Consider the following 13,889-nt stretch of genomic DNA (forward strand, 5'->3'; position numbering starts at 1 on the left):
TTAGACATATGTTAAGAGGTGCTGTTACTTGAACTGAATCTTGGACCTAATTTTTTTAAGCATATGCAACCAAAGAAAGGCTATGTCAACCTTTCTCAACATTTTTACCTTTGAGAAATCGCTGAAACATTTCTCAGGCATTGCGAAACCCCAGAAGTGGAGCAATCATACAGAATATATTTGGGGAGCATAGCTGTGTACATGTCACCCAGGGACCCTCCCCTTCCTACCCATTCAGGCCATTTGGGGGAATAGGGGGTGGATTGACATGACCAAATATGGTTATATCACCCAATAAATGTTTAACAAAATGAAAAAGTATATAAAAATTTAATTAATTCCCACCCATTCAGGAAACCCTTTCAGGGCCAACCAAAAAAACCCTGGGTTTCACAAAATTCCTGTTGAGAAAGATTGCTCTTATGTGATACACAGAGATCAACATGTGAAATTATTTTTTCTACATCTAGGTATAAGTTTAAACCAGAAAGTATTCCTACCAAGAATTTAGCTCTAGAGCTTGATCATATAATTGATCAAAAAATGCAGTTGGGCATGTCCTCCAGAGAAGATAATGTCCAGTCAGTATTGCTGATGGCGTAGTCTAAAATGGTAAACATTCTCAAGTTTTATTCAAAATATATTGACAAGGTAAGGGATTCTACAATGGCCACTTTATATAGTTTGAACCAGGACACCGCTAAAGAATTTATGTTTAATGCCTGATCCAGAAGAAGAGTTGGTTCTTATATGCCGCTTTTCTCCACCAGAAGAGTCTCAAAGTGGCTTACAATCGCCTTCCCTTTCCTCTACCCACAACAGACACAGCTGAGAGAGCCCTTATAGAACAGTCATGCTCGGTCAGAACAGCTTTATCAGTGCTGTGATGAGCCCAAGATCAGCCAACTGGCTGCATGTGGAGGAGCGCAGAATCAAACCCGGCTCACCACTACACCAAGCTGTCTCAACAAATGCCTCAGAGTTATAGATGCATCAGAGAACATCAGGAATTGAACTGTCATGGTAGGAATTTGGAAGGTGGAAGGGAGGATAGGTGGCACAATCTCAAAAATAAGATTCTTGTCCTGGATGCTGTACAAAGTTCTAGGTCACCATAATCCGGCAAGATGGTGATGGTTTATTGTTTATGGCATTTGTACACAGTTGCCCTTGATCTGTGGAGTAAATTTTATCTTCACCACAGTCTTCATGAAGTAAATTGAGCTGACAGCCAATAAGCTTCAAAGATAAAGTGCAGATTTGAGTCTTTTCTGACTTGGTTGTAAATTAGACACTCAGTATATTATACTTATCCAAACTTATGCAAGTTAGCTGGTTTACAGAGTATAAGAAAATGACCTATGTAAACCAGATCAGAGAAATCAATGGAGATGAAGCATACAGAAGATGGCAGGTTACTGGAGAAATGGGAGTTTGTGGGACAGGGAAACATAGCAACCAGTGGTGAATGTGTGACAGCTGTAGGTGCTTATCAGTCATATTGTCAGGACAAACTGATGTATATCTGTCAGACTACAGCCAAATTGAATGTGAGTTTATATTATAGTGCAGGAGTGGTCAAACTGTGACTCTCCAGTTATCCATGGACTATAGTTCCCATGAGCCCCTGCTAGCAGTTTGAACATTACTGATATAGCACATAATAATAAGGAATAAACTTTTGTAGAAAACTAAGTAAATAATATGAGAATGAAAGAATAAAGTTTAGTCCAGCATTATCTTTAAGGCCAACAAAGTTTAATTCTGGGTACAATTAAACTTTGTTGGTCTTTTAAAAGTGCTACTGGACTCCAACATTGTCCTATTGCTTCGGACTGATGTGGCTACACACATGAAAAATTTAATTAACATCTATTCTTTTTATATGTGTTCTAGGTGCTAATTATGGCTCAAAAAGAACTGTGCCAAAGGCTGTGATTTATGTTTGAACAGTTCATACCTAGGAAAATGTACAACCCCAAAAGAAGCTTGCAGAGAGCCTGGACAGGGAAGCTTCCAAGCCTTTGTCAAGGAAAGGCACAATTCCTGTATTAAGGACTATGACCAATTTAAATGATGCCAAAACCTAAGAAGAATTATGTTATACCGTCTCTATGAGCCCTTTTGTACAGTTTCATCTAAGATTACCTTTTCTGGAAATTGTACAGAATTGAAAATGAGTATACTCAAGAATACATCTAAAATGGATTTTTTTTAACAATAAAAAGTATCAATAAAACAGAGGAAAGTCTTTTGACTTAGCTGTAGATCAAATCAAACTAGGCTTATATCCCCCCCCACACACACACACACACAGGCACACATGGACCCAGTCTCGGGTATAAGGTACCTTTAATTTATATAATGGGAAGTTAATTGAAGCTTTAATACCAGCTTTTAATCTCAACCATAGCCTGTAAATTTGTTTGTAGTAGTTTTGAGTTTTGGTGGATTCTCCAATCCACATTTGGAACCAGGATAAAAAATAGTCTCCCAAAGATATTTTCCTGTTTGAAGCTGGATTATTTGGTTCATTTTATGAATACAAAAGTAATTCTGCATACATCTCAAATAATGTGAAAACATTTATGAAAAATGTGAAGGTGTTTCATTTTATAACTATCATTTGCAGTGTCCTAGCCATCTGATTACTACGCATGATTGGATAGTCCAACAAGATATGACTATAATCAATAACCTGTTAAAAGAAACATGCATTTCTGATAAGAAAGAATGCCAGGTTCCTATGAGAGTTCCTACGAGTCACAGAGAGACTTGCAAGACTAGAAATACCTAAAATATTACAGCAGCTAAGTGACATCACTGGGGCACGGTTGCTGTAGGTACCCAGATACCAAGAGCCTTTGCATACAGAATGGGGCTTCTGATTCCAATTCCTGCTTTACACCTATGTTTGATATTGGCAACAGCCGTACATCATGAGTTCCTAGAATGTATTATAGTTTGATGTCTCAAGACCAAGACTGTTCAAGTATTAGCCTTGCATTAAGAATATTAACTTATTATGGTAGAGATGACTTTAATGGAATATTTTAGGTTAAAATGGTTTGGTGATCAAAGCAGTAATTAATCATGTTAAGAGCAAAAAAAAAAAAAAAAAGCCCAGTGAACACTTAAGACGTATGACAGCACTGGAAATAATAAAAATATTATTTAAGAAGAAGGTAAGTGAAACAATTTCTACCTAGGGAGCTTGAACACCGAATGCAGGATTCATTACCTTGCATTCATTAACAGTGAAATATATCATTAATGTAGTGCAGGCAAATGTCAAGCTATTACAGTTAAAAAAGAAAAAAGAAGAAACTAAAAGCATACTTTTAAAATGCACTTGTGGGATGTTTGCTCTGCTTGACTCTTTCATCTCACACAGCAGCTCAGTGTAGACAAAATAGCTCTTTTGATTGTTTATGGTACTCCAGTCCTTCCTCGGAAAGAGAAGAGCTGAAATTCAAAGCAAAAAAGCCTAAGGAAGACTACTGCTTAGAAATGAAGGGAGACAGATAATCCCATCTGTCCTTTTAAAATGGTATTGGATGTTCAGGCCAAAATACAAATTGGTGTTAATTAATGGGATAGAAAAGAGCAGAGTCACAATATGCTGATTGCAACTGTGATTATTATAAATGTGTATTACAGTTGCTCTTGTGCACATTTTGGATATTAGAGAAGGGGAAAAGAACTGGGCGATGAAATGTGGACTTAGATAAGTGAGGAACACGGTATGATTAAATTTTATGAACACAAGCAATGATGATACATTTATAAACTCAGACATTGCATTTAGGGCTTTTGTACAAAAACAAAAGATGGAGAGTTTCAGAGTTTTGTGGTGTATTATATGGACAAGACCATGGGCGTGTGTCTTGGACTTGTATTCTTTCCCAGCTTTTCTATCACATGTGACATTTGTCACATGTATTTTTGATGTATTAGGGGGTAGTTTTTATTGGGGGTTTTATATATGTTGTAACCCACAATGAGCCTCTTGGGAGTGGTGGGCCAGAAATCTAATAACAATAACAATAATAGAAGACAACAATGAAAAATTGTTTATTATATCCCACTTTCTGTACCTGATGGAGTCTCAAAGTGGCTTACAATTGCCTTCCCTTCCTCTCCCCACAACAGGCACCTTGTGAGATAGGTGGGGCCAGGAGAGTTTTGAGATAACTGCTGACTGGTCCAAGATCACCCTGCAGGCGTTGTGTGGAGGAGTGCAGAATCAAACCCAGTTCTCCAAATTAGAGTTGGCTGCTTTTTACCATTGCATGCTGTAGGTTAAAAACTGATGTTTTCCTGATTTGCAGACCTCACAGTAGGGATTGCTTTTTGCCTACAAACCATGTTTTCTCCCAAAGATTATATGTATCATGCTCTGTGTGTGCAAATCTCTTTGTCATTCCCGACCCCATAGAAGTGCGCCTGGCCTCTACCAGGGCTAGGGCCTTTTCAGTACTGCCCCCGACCTTGTGGAATGAGCTTTTGGAGGAGCTGCTGGCCCTGCGGGAGCTATCACCTTTCTGCAGGGCCTGCAAAACAGAGCTCTTCCGCCAAGTCTATGGGTGAAGCCAGATGGCTAGGTAGATCAGGGTCCTCCCATAGAAGCTCTCTCTCTCTCCCCTTAAGATGGCATTAGGGTTTTGATTATATTGGGATGAGATTTTCCTCCAGGTTTCTTCGATATCTTGCTGGTTTTATATAGAGGCTGTTTTCTTGTTTATGGGTTTTTATCAGGGTTTTAACAAATTTGTAACCTGCCGCAAGCCCTCGGTGAGCAGTGGGAAATAAATCAAACGAACGAATGATTGAATGGTGTTTTGGTGCAAGCTAGAAAGTCAAGGGAAGGGGTGGGCAGCCACATGAGCTTAAGAAGTCCTTAGTTGTTAGCAATTGCCTTTCTTCACAAAGGAACTTTAATAGTGTACAGGAAACTATAACATCAAGTATCTAATGTAGAATAACATTTAGATATTAATAGGAGTAGACTGTATTGTAAAAGTTGGCTGGGATTTGTAGTGTGCTGTTAGGTGAGAATTTTAGAGCATTAAAAGCTTGCAAACATTGACCTTGTCTTTTATATAGTGATTTCAGTAGCTTAAATATATTGGTTGTTGTAATGTACATGTATTATTCTCCTTTCCATTTCAGAGGAAGAATTTACCACTTCTTTTGAGCATTGGTTTACTGATCTTCTGGGGAACTTTGCTGCTAGGTTTTCGCTTCTACTGGATGGGGAACAAACCTCCCAGCTTTTCCAACTCCGACAACCCAGCAGCTGATTCAGACATTTTTGTAACACGAACTCTGACTTTTTTTTACCTTCCAACCAAAAACCTTTGGCTATTGCTGTGCCCAGACACCCTTAGCTTTGATTGGTCCATGGATGCTGTGCCTCTTCTCAAAACAGTCAGTGACTGGAGGAATCTACACACAGTGGCCTTTTATGCTGGACTTCTCCTTCTTGCTTACTCTGGTTTGAAAAGCTCCAACAAAGAGAGAGAAAGCAATGGGAAAAATATAACAAATGGCAAGCCGAATACCAATGGTCATAACTTTATATCAGAAATGGAATGCAAAAGCTTGGACATGAAATCCGGCTTTCTGTCTAAAGAAGAAAATGGCATTAACAGACACTTGCCCCAGAGACCACAGCTTCCTTCAACTGAGAACATTGTAGTTCTGTCTCTCTCCTTGTTAATTGTGCCCTTTATTCCAGCTACAAACCTGTTTTTTTATGTTGGCTTTGTAATAGCAGAGCGTGTGTTGTATATACCTAGTATGGGCTTCTGTCTCCTGGTTACAGTGGGAACCAGAGCCCTCTATATAAAAACCCAAAAGCGCTTTCTGAAGAACTTGATTTTTTTTGCCACTGTTGCATTAATTTTTTTATATGGACTCAAGACTTTTGTCAGAAATGGAGACTGGCAGAATGAAGAGATGCTGTATAAGTCAGGGATAAAAGTAAATCCAGCTAAAGGTAACAGTATTTTATTATTTGGGGTATTTTCTACAGATTCTAATTTTATTTTCTCCTGGGTTTAATACATTTGGGTTTCATAAATGTGGCTCCTAGGTGTGTATTTATGGGCAGTGTGGAAATGCTGGTGGTATAATAAACAGACTACAAGTGGATTTTGATTGTGTATTCAGGATGAATATAAACGGGGGTAGGAAAGCAAGCTGTTAAGCAAAGCAGTGGTGGAGAAAACTAATAAAAAAAGGGTAATGAACATTTAAAAACCCTGATGTGTACACCGTTTGAACTACACTGTTCTTGAGGGATATTTGGGTAAACACAACCACTACTTGAAGACAGGTAAAATTAAAACATGCTTATCATTTAGTAATTACTAACTCATTAAAGTGTACTGTCTCTAAGATCTGCAAAACACTGCCTTGAAAGAAATACATAATGTGATTGTATTCTTATACAAATTAGTCTCAGTCTGTGGATGGTCAGAATTCAGTTTCTGGGTCTCATGTGTCTTGTCTTTTTGGTATCCAAAATGAGATACCAATGAGAAAAAGAGAAGCCAACAAAATGAAGGTGTAATGGCACCAGTCTATTCTGGTCTTCCTAAGAGCTGGTTATAAGTATGTTCCCATACTTTTAAAATAATTAACATTCTGTTGTTCCCTTTTTAATTTTTTTAATGCTTGACCAAGTACAAAATAGATTAGTGAATACTGTTATAAACCTTCACTGTATTAACAGTATGCCAATAATATTCCATGAATCATTACCAAAATAACAAAATCTCCTTAAATCCATTTCGACCTCACCATCTTTCAAAAACTTTAACATATATTATGAACAGAGGCTTTAGTTTATCACAACTTTTCATCTTTTTAAATGTGTAAGCCAGTCTCAACTTTTTTACCATTGAGAAACCCATGAAACATTCTCTAGGCTTCGAGAAACCCCAGAATATGGTTGGGAAACATAGCTGTGTACACATCCACCCCTTCCCACCTCTTCCAGGCCCATCATTTTAGGAGGGATGGGACGACATGACCATATATAGTCACCGCATCTGATAAACATTTAACAAATTACAAGAATATATAAAGAATTAATTAACTCCTACCCATTCGGGAAACCCTTCCAGGGATTTCAAGAACTCCCAAAGTTTCACAAAACCCTGGTTGAGAAAGCCTGGGTGTAAACTGCATGGAGGTTTTATTCCAATCCCAGGTTGATTCAGTCCCTGCCCTCTACACAGAATGCGATTTCCGTTTTGATTTGGGGCGATTTAAATTTTCCTTAAAAGAGCCTCTTGTGGCGCAGAGTGGTAAGGCAGCTGTCTGAAAGCTTTGCCCATGAGGCTGGGAGTTCAATCCCAGCAGCCGGCTCAAGGTTGACTCAGCCTTCCATCCTTCCGAGGTCGGTCAAATGAGTACCCAGCTTGCTGGGGGGTAAACGGTAATGACTGGGGAAGGCACTGGCAAACCACCCCATATTGAGTCTGCCATGAAAACGCTAGAGGGCGTCACCCCAAGGGTCAGACATGACCCAGTGCTTGCACAGGGGATACCTTTACCTTTACCTTTACCTAAATTTTCCTTCTGCAGCAAGAAGGATTGATCCGGAGTGACCCTACCTTTATTGTGCGATACCTTAGAATGCTTTTAATTCTCAATATATTTAAACATTGCATTGTTTTGAATCTGGGCTCTCCTCCGTGGTAGAGCAACCATGATTGGCTACAGGTGGTCATGTAACAAACTTGCCTTAAAGGAGAAGCCCCTAAGTTCTCTCAACTTCTGTTAGTCTTGGATTTTCTGCTTTCTTCGATCCCCTTACCCCCCCCCCCCCTTCAAGAAAAGAAAGGATTTTTTCCTCCTTCCTCTGACTTCTTGGATCCTCTTCCCCCTTCAAGAAAACAAAGAAAGAGTCTCCATTTGCCTCCTGCCCCCTCTTCTGAGCCTCCCTAACCATGTGCAGAACACTTTCCTGTTTCAATGGGGAGGGGGGGGGGAGAAGAAGACTCGAGTACAAATCGATCTGAATTCAACAGGATTGACAATGGAATAAAAAGTAAGTGCAGACTCTGCCCTGGTGTATTACCATTTAAATTCCACCTCTTTGTAATCCTTTGTTGGTCGGCAGTGCTTTTTGTTCTCTATTTAAATACTTAATAATATAAGCAGACTTGTTAGCAGTTCTTTCTTTTCTTTGCTATGTTCGCAACATGGTCTAATAACATAGCTACACGGTCTGGTGGAAGATGTTGCTCTATTTTCTCTTAAAATTCCAACTGCTTTTCAATTGTTGCACAGCTTATTATTATTATTTATAATCTTCATGAGCCGCTTACACTTCTGGCACACAATTTTGATTACTGCTGGGGAAAGATATACTTAGGAGAACCAGCTGAAAGGAATCTTCTACCACTGCCTTAAAACTGTCATATGCAAGGGCCAGGCTGACCTGAAGCTAGGCAGGCCACCTGCCAGTCATTAGCTGCTGAAAACCTGCAGTGGGGATTGAGACACCCACCTCTGCATCAGTTGTCATTCCTGTCCATTTGCTATTTTGATATAATCGGGCTTTTTGTTAAGGGTATCTTTAAATAACTCATGAACTTAGCTGAGTCATACCTTATTATAGTGCTAGCATTTGAGAGTAGGATGGATGTAGTTAATTAAGGATTCTGGAAGACAGAAATTCTGTCGAGAGAAAGAAGGAAGAAGAGCAGACTGGATATGTATCCCTTCTGTATAATACACAATCTGGTTCCATGCAGTTTCTTGGGTTCTTTGTATGTAGAATAAAGGACCAGTGCTTCTTTTTTAAGAAAGGTGTTTGCATTTGGTCTTATCAGCTAAAGTTTGAGCATAAATAATTTATATTAAAACTAGGGGCAAAGCCCGTTGTCTCCAAGAATACAACGGGTGCTAGAGCTTGGCAGTGGGAAGAGGAAGGGGAGGAGTTGTCCAGTCTGTAAGGGCATGGGGTGGAATGTGTGTGTTGTGTGGGAGGTTGTGGTGGCATAGTGGCAAATGAGGGCATGGGTGTGGAGATATGGGTGTCAAGAACCTGTGGTGTGGAATGTTCATTGAGTGTGGGAGAAGACTGACCTTTGGGAATTGTGGCATAGTGGTTACAGATGAGCTTTCCAGAGCCATGTCCTCAGATATGTGAAGGGAAAATCAGACTGGAGACTCTTCTTAGGGGAAGATTACATGGCAACCAATTCCCCCCAGTTCTGCGTCCTTTCCCTTCTTGTGTGAATTAAGCCACATTCACCAAAATGCCCCTCTGCCCTAATACACATGGGGTAGTCACAGTACACAGGTGTCTACCCTGTTCCTTCTGTCTCCCATATTTTCACTGTTGGTAAAGTGTTATGTGCCCACATGCTTCTTTCATGGTTGCTCCTTAGAAGAACGGATTTTTGTAACCTATTGCTTACTACCCAAAGGAGTCTCAAAGAAGTATACAAACACCGTTTCCATTTGTCTCTCCACAATAGTCAACCTGTGAGGTATGTAGGGTTGTGAGAGATCTGAGAGAACTGGGAATGGGCCGCAGTGACTCAGCAGGCCTCAGGTGTCTCAAAGCATTTTCCAATCGTCTTCCCCTTTTCTCCCCATAGCAGACTCCCCATGAGGGAGGTGGGGTAGCGAGCCTCACAGGGAAGCTGGCAACCCTAAGAGGAAGACTGTCTGTGCACAGCAGTCTTGACCTTAGTAAGGTTTTTAATACTGTTTTTTTAATTTGCCAGGCCAAGGTTATTTGCCAGTTACTATTTCAGTTACGATGTGTCTCCAGACATTTACTTGTTCTCTATTTACAGTTTCAGGCTGTAAATATTTATTTAGATCTTCCTGCACTTTCCAGACTCACAAGACTGATGCTGGTCTGCCTGTCTGCGCCCCAGAATACAAACAGTTGCTGATAAGGGCTGGCCATAACCCATAACCCATACGCCAGGAGGGACAGTCCTGCACGACTCCCTACCAACTGCAGGCAAAAATGGCTCCTTTGAAGGCTGGACTCTGAGGCATTGTACGATTTTGAAGTCCCACCTCCAAACCTCCAGGAATATTTCCAACCCAGGGGTAGCCAACCTCCAGGTGTGGCCTGGAGAGCTACTGGAATTACAGCTCACCTGCGGAGTATAAAGATCAGCTCCCCAGGCAGAAAGGGCTATTTTGGACAGGGTTGTGGTAGAGAAGAAACATTTAAGGCTTCCCACACAGGTTGTTGTTGAATTGAAAGACCTGAGGCCTACTGCACAGGGTTGTTGTGCAGATGAAACAGGAGACAAAAGAGCCAGCTTCCTCTGCAGAATAACACTGTGCAGTGGCCTCAAATCTGCAGAGAGTTGCAAAGAAGAAAGACACATGGCTTGGCTGTGTCTAACCTCCGGGCAGAGCAGTATTTTAAGTGAGAAGGGGCTTTTCTGTGGCCTCCCTGTCAGGCAACTGTTTGGCAGAAGGGGAAAGTCCCCCCCCCCTCAAAAGAAGGCCCTCAGGCTCCCCTGCGTCGCTCTTGGAAAGGCCTCCCTCCCCTCAGTCAGGGCCTGTCAGAGGCTCCTTCGCAGCAGGCCTGAAGGGAGGGGGAGGGGGAGCACTCTGCAGCCTCCTGCCAGCTCTGTCAGGGTTCTGAGGCCATTTGCAGTTGGACATGACAGTTAGGACAGCCTTGGGGCGAAAAGGGCTGGGGCAGCCTGTCCAAGCCTCTGTTCTCATCCCCCTCGGCAGCCCTGCTGACCTCCTCTCCCTTTGGTGGTCAGGACCAGACTGGCAGCCAGACTGGGCTGGGTGAATGGAATTTTGGTCTGTCCTGGTGAGGGGCCAATAGGAAGGCACTTTGTGTGCCTCCCCATTAGCTGCTTGGCCCTGGATGGACATTCGGAGGGCCCAATCAGGAGTCGCTTCGCGGCTCCTGATTGGGCCCTCTGAGTTTTTATCCTGGACAGGGCCCGCCCTAACTCCTCCCCAGGTGGCCTTACTCTTTTATTTAATAGGACCCTGTCCTATTTAAAGATTTAATAGGACCCTGTCCTATTTAAAGATTAAAGATGGTGCTCAGTACTGTAATGCATGTGCATGCATATATACCATATCTAAGTTTATCTTAATTATCTTCAATTTTGATTTCAGAACATAATTGAACAAATGCTTAACATTTGAATAGGTACCTAGAATAAACCTGTCTTATTTAACCACATGTATCTGATGTCAATAAAATACTTATTTGAGCCCTATTTAGACGATAATTTTTCAGGTCAAAATCCCAGTATGGTAAGAGTGAACTTGAGGGAATGATCCAAAAAGGATTCTTCCAGAAATCCTCTCAAATCTGAAAATGTATTGTTAGTTTCCCCACTTTTTGCCATTCAGGACTATTTAATATATAATGCATGAAGCAGAAATCTACAATGTATTTACTTTATATCCCACCTTTTGCCCTAAAGTGGATCCAAAGCAGCTTGCATCATTCTGTCCTGCATTTTATCTTCCCAACTCTATGCCAATTAACGTTTTCTGGATCTGAATCTCTGGCTTCACAACAGGATTAGGCTGAGAAAGTATGACTGACCTGAGATCACTGAGCAAGCTTCCGTGGCAGAATCAGGATTCAACTCTGGTTCTCCCAGATCCTAGTTCAGCATTAATTGCTACACCACTCTGGCTAGCTTGGGAGCCATGAAGGAATGTCGAGAAATCCCACCCATCCCCTCAAAATCTCACAGTTTAATATTCTCTAAACTCTGAGAGGCAGATTTCATACTCCTTTACTGACATCCAGATGTATTCAACGTACTGTCACCTCTGGACCGTATTTAGTGTTCTCATGAAGTTAATTTTTGAAGGGTATTTTTTCTCTTTTGTTTAACATAAAAAGGCAATTGTAGCTGCAGTTTGGAAAACAGCTTTAGAGTTCATGAGAATATTATGCATATTTAACAGCCAGAAAAACTAGTACCCACCCTGAGCCAACTGGGAAAGGTGGACTATAAACAACAACAACAACAGCACAAATAATAAAAATACATTGGTGCTTAATCTATTATGTATATAATAGGGACCAAGTCCGTTGCATTCAGGAATACAATGGGTGCTAGATTCGGGGGGGGGGGAGGACTCTGTGGATGGCCTTTCCCTTCCCCCAGCAGCTGGAAAAGCTGCAGGCTGAAGGCCCTGGGCAGGGTACTCACTGGCAAGAGCAGCTCTAACACAGCAGGGATCTGCAGCCTCTGAGCCTTGGAGGAAAGTGGAAGGAGGAGAGGGTGCTCAGGGGTGGAGGATGGAAGGTGATTGGCTGGCTGCTGGACAGACAGGCAAGCCAGTTGGAGGAGGAGGCATTCAGGGGAAGGACAGTTGCCCTGAGTGACCTGAGTTGATATTGTTATGTGTTTGCATTGGCCTCAACCAGACGCCTGGAACAAGTGCACCATTTGGCAGGCCTTTGGAACTTTGGTAGCTCTGAGAGGGCCTGGATTTCTGCTGTCAGTTCATTTTACTATGTTGGTGCCTAGCAAATTAAGTTTAAAACATGATTCAGAAAAGGATATAGATTCTGTGCTTCTTGCTTTGTAACATGTATGATTCCTGTGATTAGGGTTTCCTTATTTTTATTTCCCATCATTATTTCAGTCAACATTTCTCATGTTGCGAATTCATATTAAAGAAATTATCTCTTTCTAATATCAAAACTTAGAATCTTTTTATATCTGGTTTTATGTGAAACTAGAAAAAAAGCCCATTTCTAAAAATGGGCAGAGTGCGGGCATAGTTCCAGGGCTCCGTACCTGTGTTTGCAGGGCAGGTGGTGGGTTCAGGAGGGTAAGTGGCGCGGTTTTGAGGCGTGGTGGTGCGGGTGATGGGGAAGGGAAGCACGCATGCTCGGGAGTCCGGGCATGCATGCTGCAGCTAGGGGGGGGCAGGGCATTGGGGCAAGCAACCATGCATGCGCGTGAGTCCGCGCATGCCTGGTTCATTCGCGTGGCCTGCCGGCCAGCAGGCAAACCACACTGGCTGGCGGCATCGCTAGCAGGGCAAAGGGAAGAGAGGGACAGGGAGCAGGAGGACTGGCAGAAGGTGAGCGCAGAGAAGGGAGCGGCCGGGGGAAGGGTGAGTTGGTGTGGGGTTCGGAAGTGTGGGGATAGGGGCTGAGGTAGAGGAGGCAGATGGTTTTTGGGGCGTTGTGGCATGTCTGGGGAGGGTGGGAGGGTGAGCGGGCTGCGGGTGGGTGGCGGAATGTGTGGCGGGGTGGGTTGTTTTTTGTTGGGAAGTGGCGGGAGGTTGGGCAGGGATCTGGGGAGGGTTTGGGGGGTTGGCTGGCGGCGGGTGGGTGTCGGAGTGTGTGACTGGGTGGGTTGTGTTGTCTCGGGAAGGGGTGGTGGCTCGGGAAGGGGTCTGGGGAGGGTTGGGGGGTTGGCTGGCGGCGGGTGGGGTTCGGAGTGTGTGGCTGGGTGGGTGTTTGTGTGTCGTGAAGCGGCAGCAGGTCGGGAAGGGGTCTGGGGAGGGCGTGGGTGGGTTAGCGGGTGGCAGCTGGACGCGGCAGCGTGTGCGTGGGGGGTGTTTGTGTTGGAGGCAGCGGCGGCGGGGCAGGAAGGGGGCTGGGTATGGAGGGGGGTTGTAGGACTTACCCGGTAGTGTGGTGTTGGGGGGTGGCGGGAAAGTAGCAGGGATGCTGCGTCTTCGACGCGGCATCCCTGCTCTTTTCCCGAGGGCTATGGGAAGGTGTCCCTTGGCGGGCGAGGCCGTGCCAAGCGTCCGATGGGGAGGAGTGGCTTCGCGGCTCCTGATTCGCCCTCAAAGAGTTTTTATCACATACAGAGCCCGCCCTAACTCCTCCCCAATAGCCCTTAGGGCTTTATTTAATCCGCTCCGCAGGAGCGGTTAAAGAT

At 43.1% G+C, this 13,889-nt stretch overlaps 1 protein-coding gene across 2 annotated transcripts in view; it reads left to right on the forward strand.

Annotated features, from left to right (window-relative positions):
• Positions 1–13,889, forward strand: part of TMTC2 (transmembrane O-mannosyltransferase targeting cadherins 2) — a 240,892-nt gene that overhangs the window by 140,402 nt on the left and 86,601 nt on the right. For both annotated transcript variants that reach the window (XM_077338949.1, XM_077338950.1), the window contains exon 3: positions 5,173–6,001. In XM_077338949.1, the coding sequence (XP_077195064.1) occupies positions 5,173–6,001 (829 nt within the window). The remainder of the gene's footprint in view (positions 1–5,172; positions 6,002–13,889) is intronic.

Source organism: Paroedura picta, chromosome 5, assembly GCF_049243985.1.
Source record: "Paroedura picta isolate Pp20150507F chromosome 5, Ppicta_v3.0, whole genome shotgun sequence".
Lineage (NCBI taxonomy): Eukaryota > Metazoa > Chordata > Lepidosauria > Squamata > Gekkonidae > Paroedura > Paroedura picta.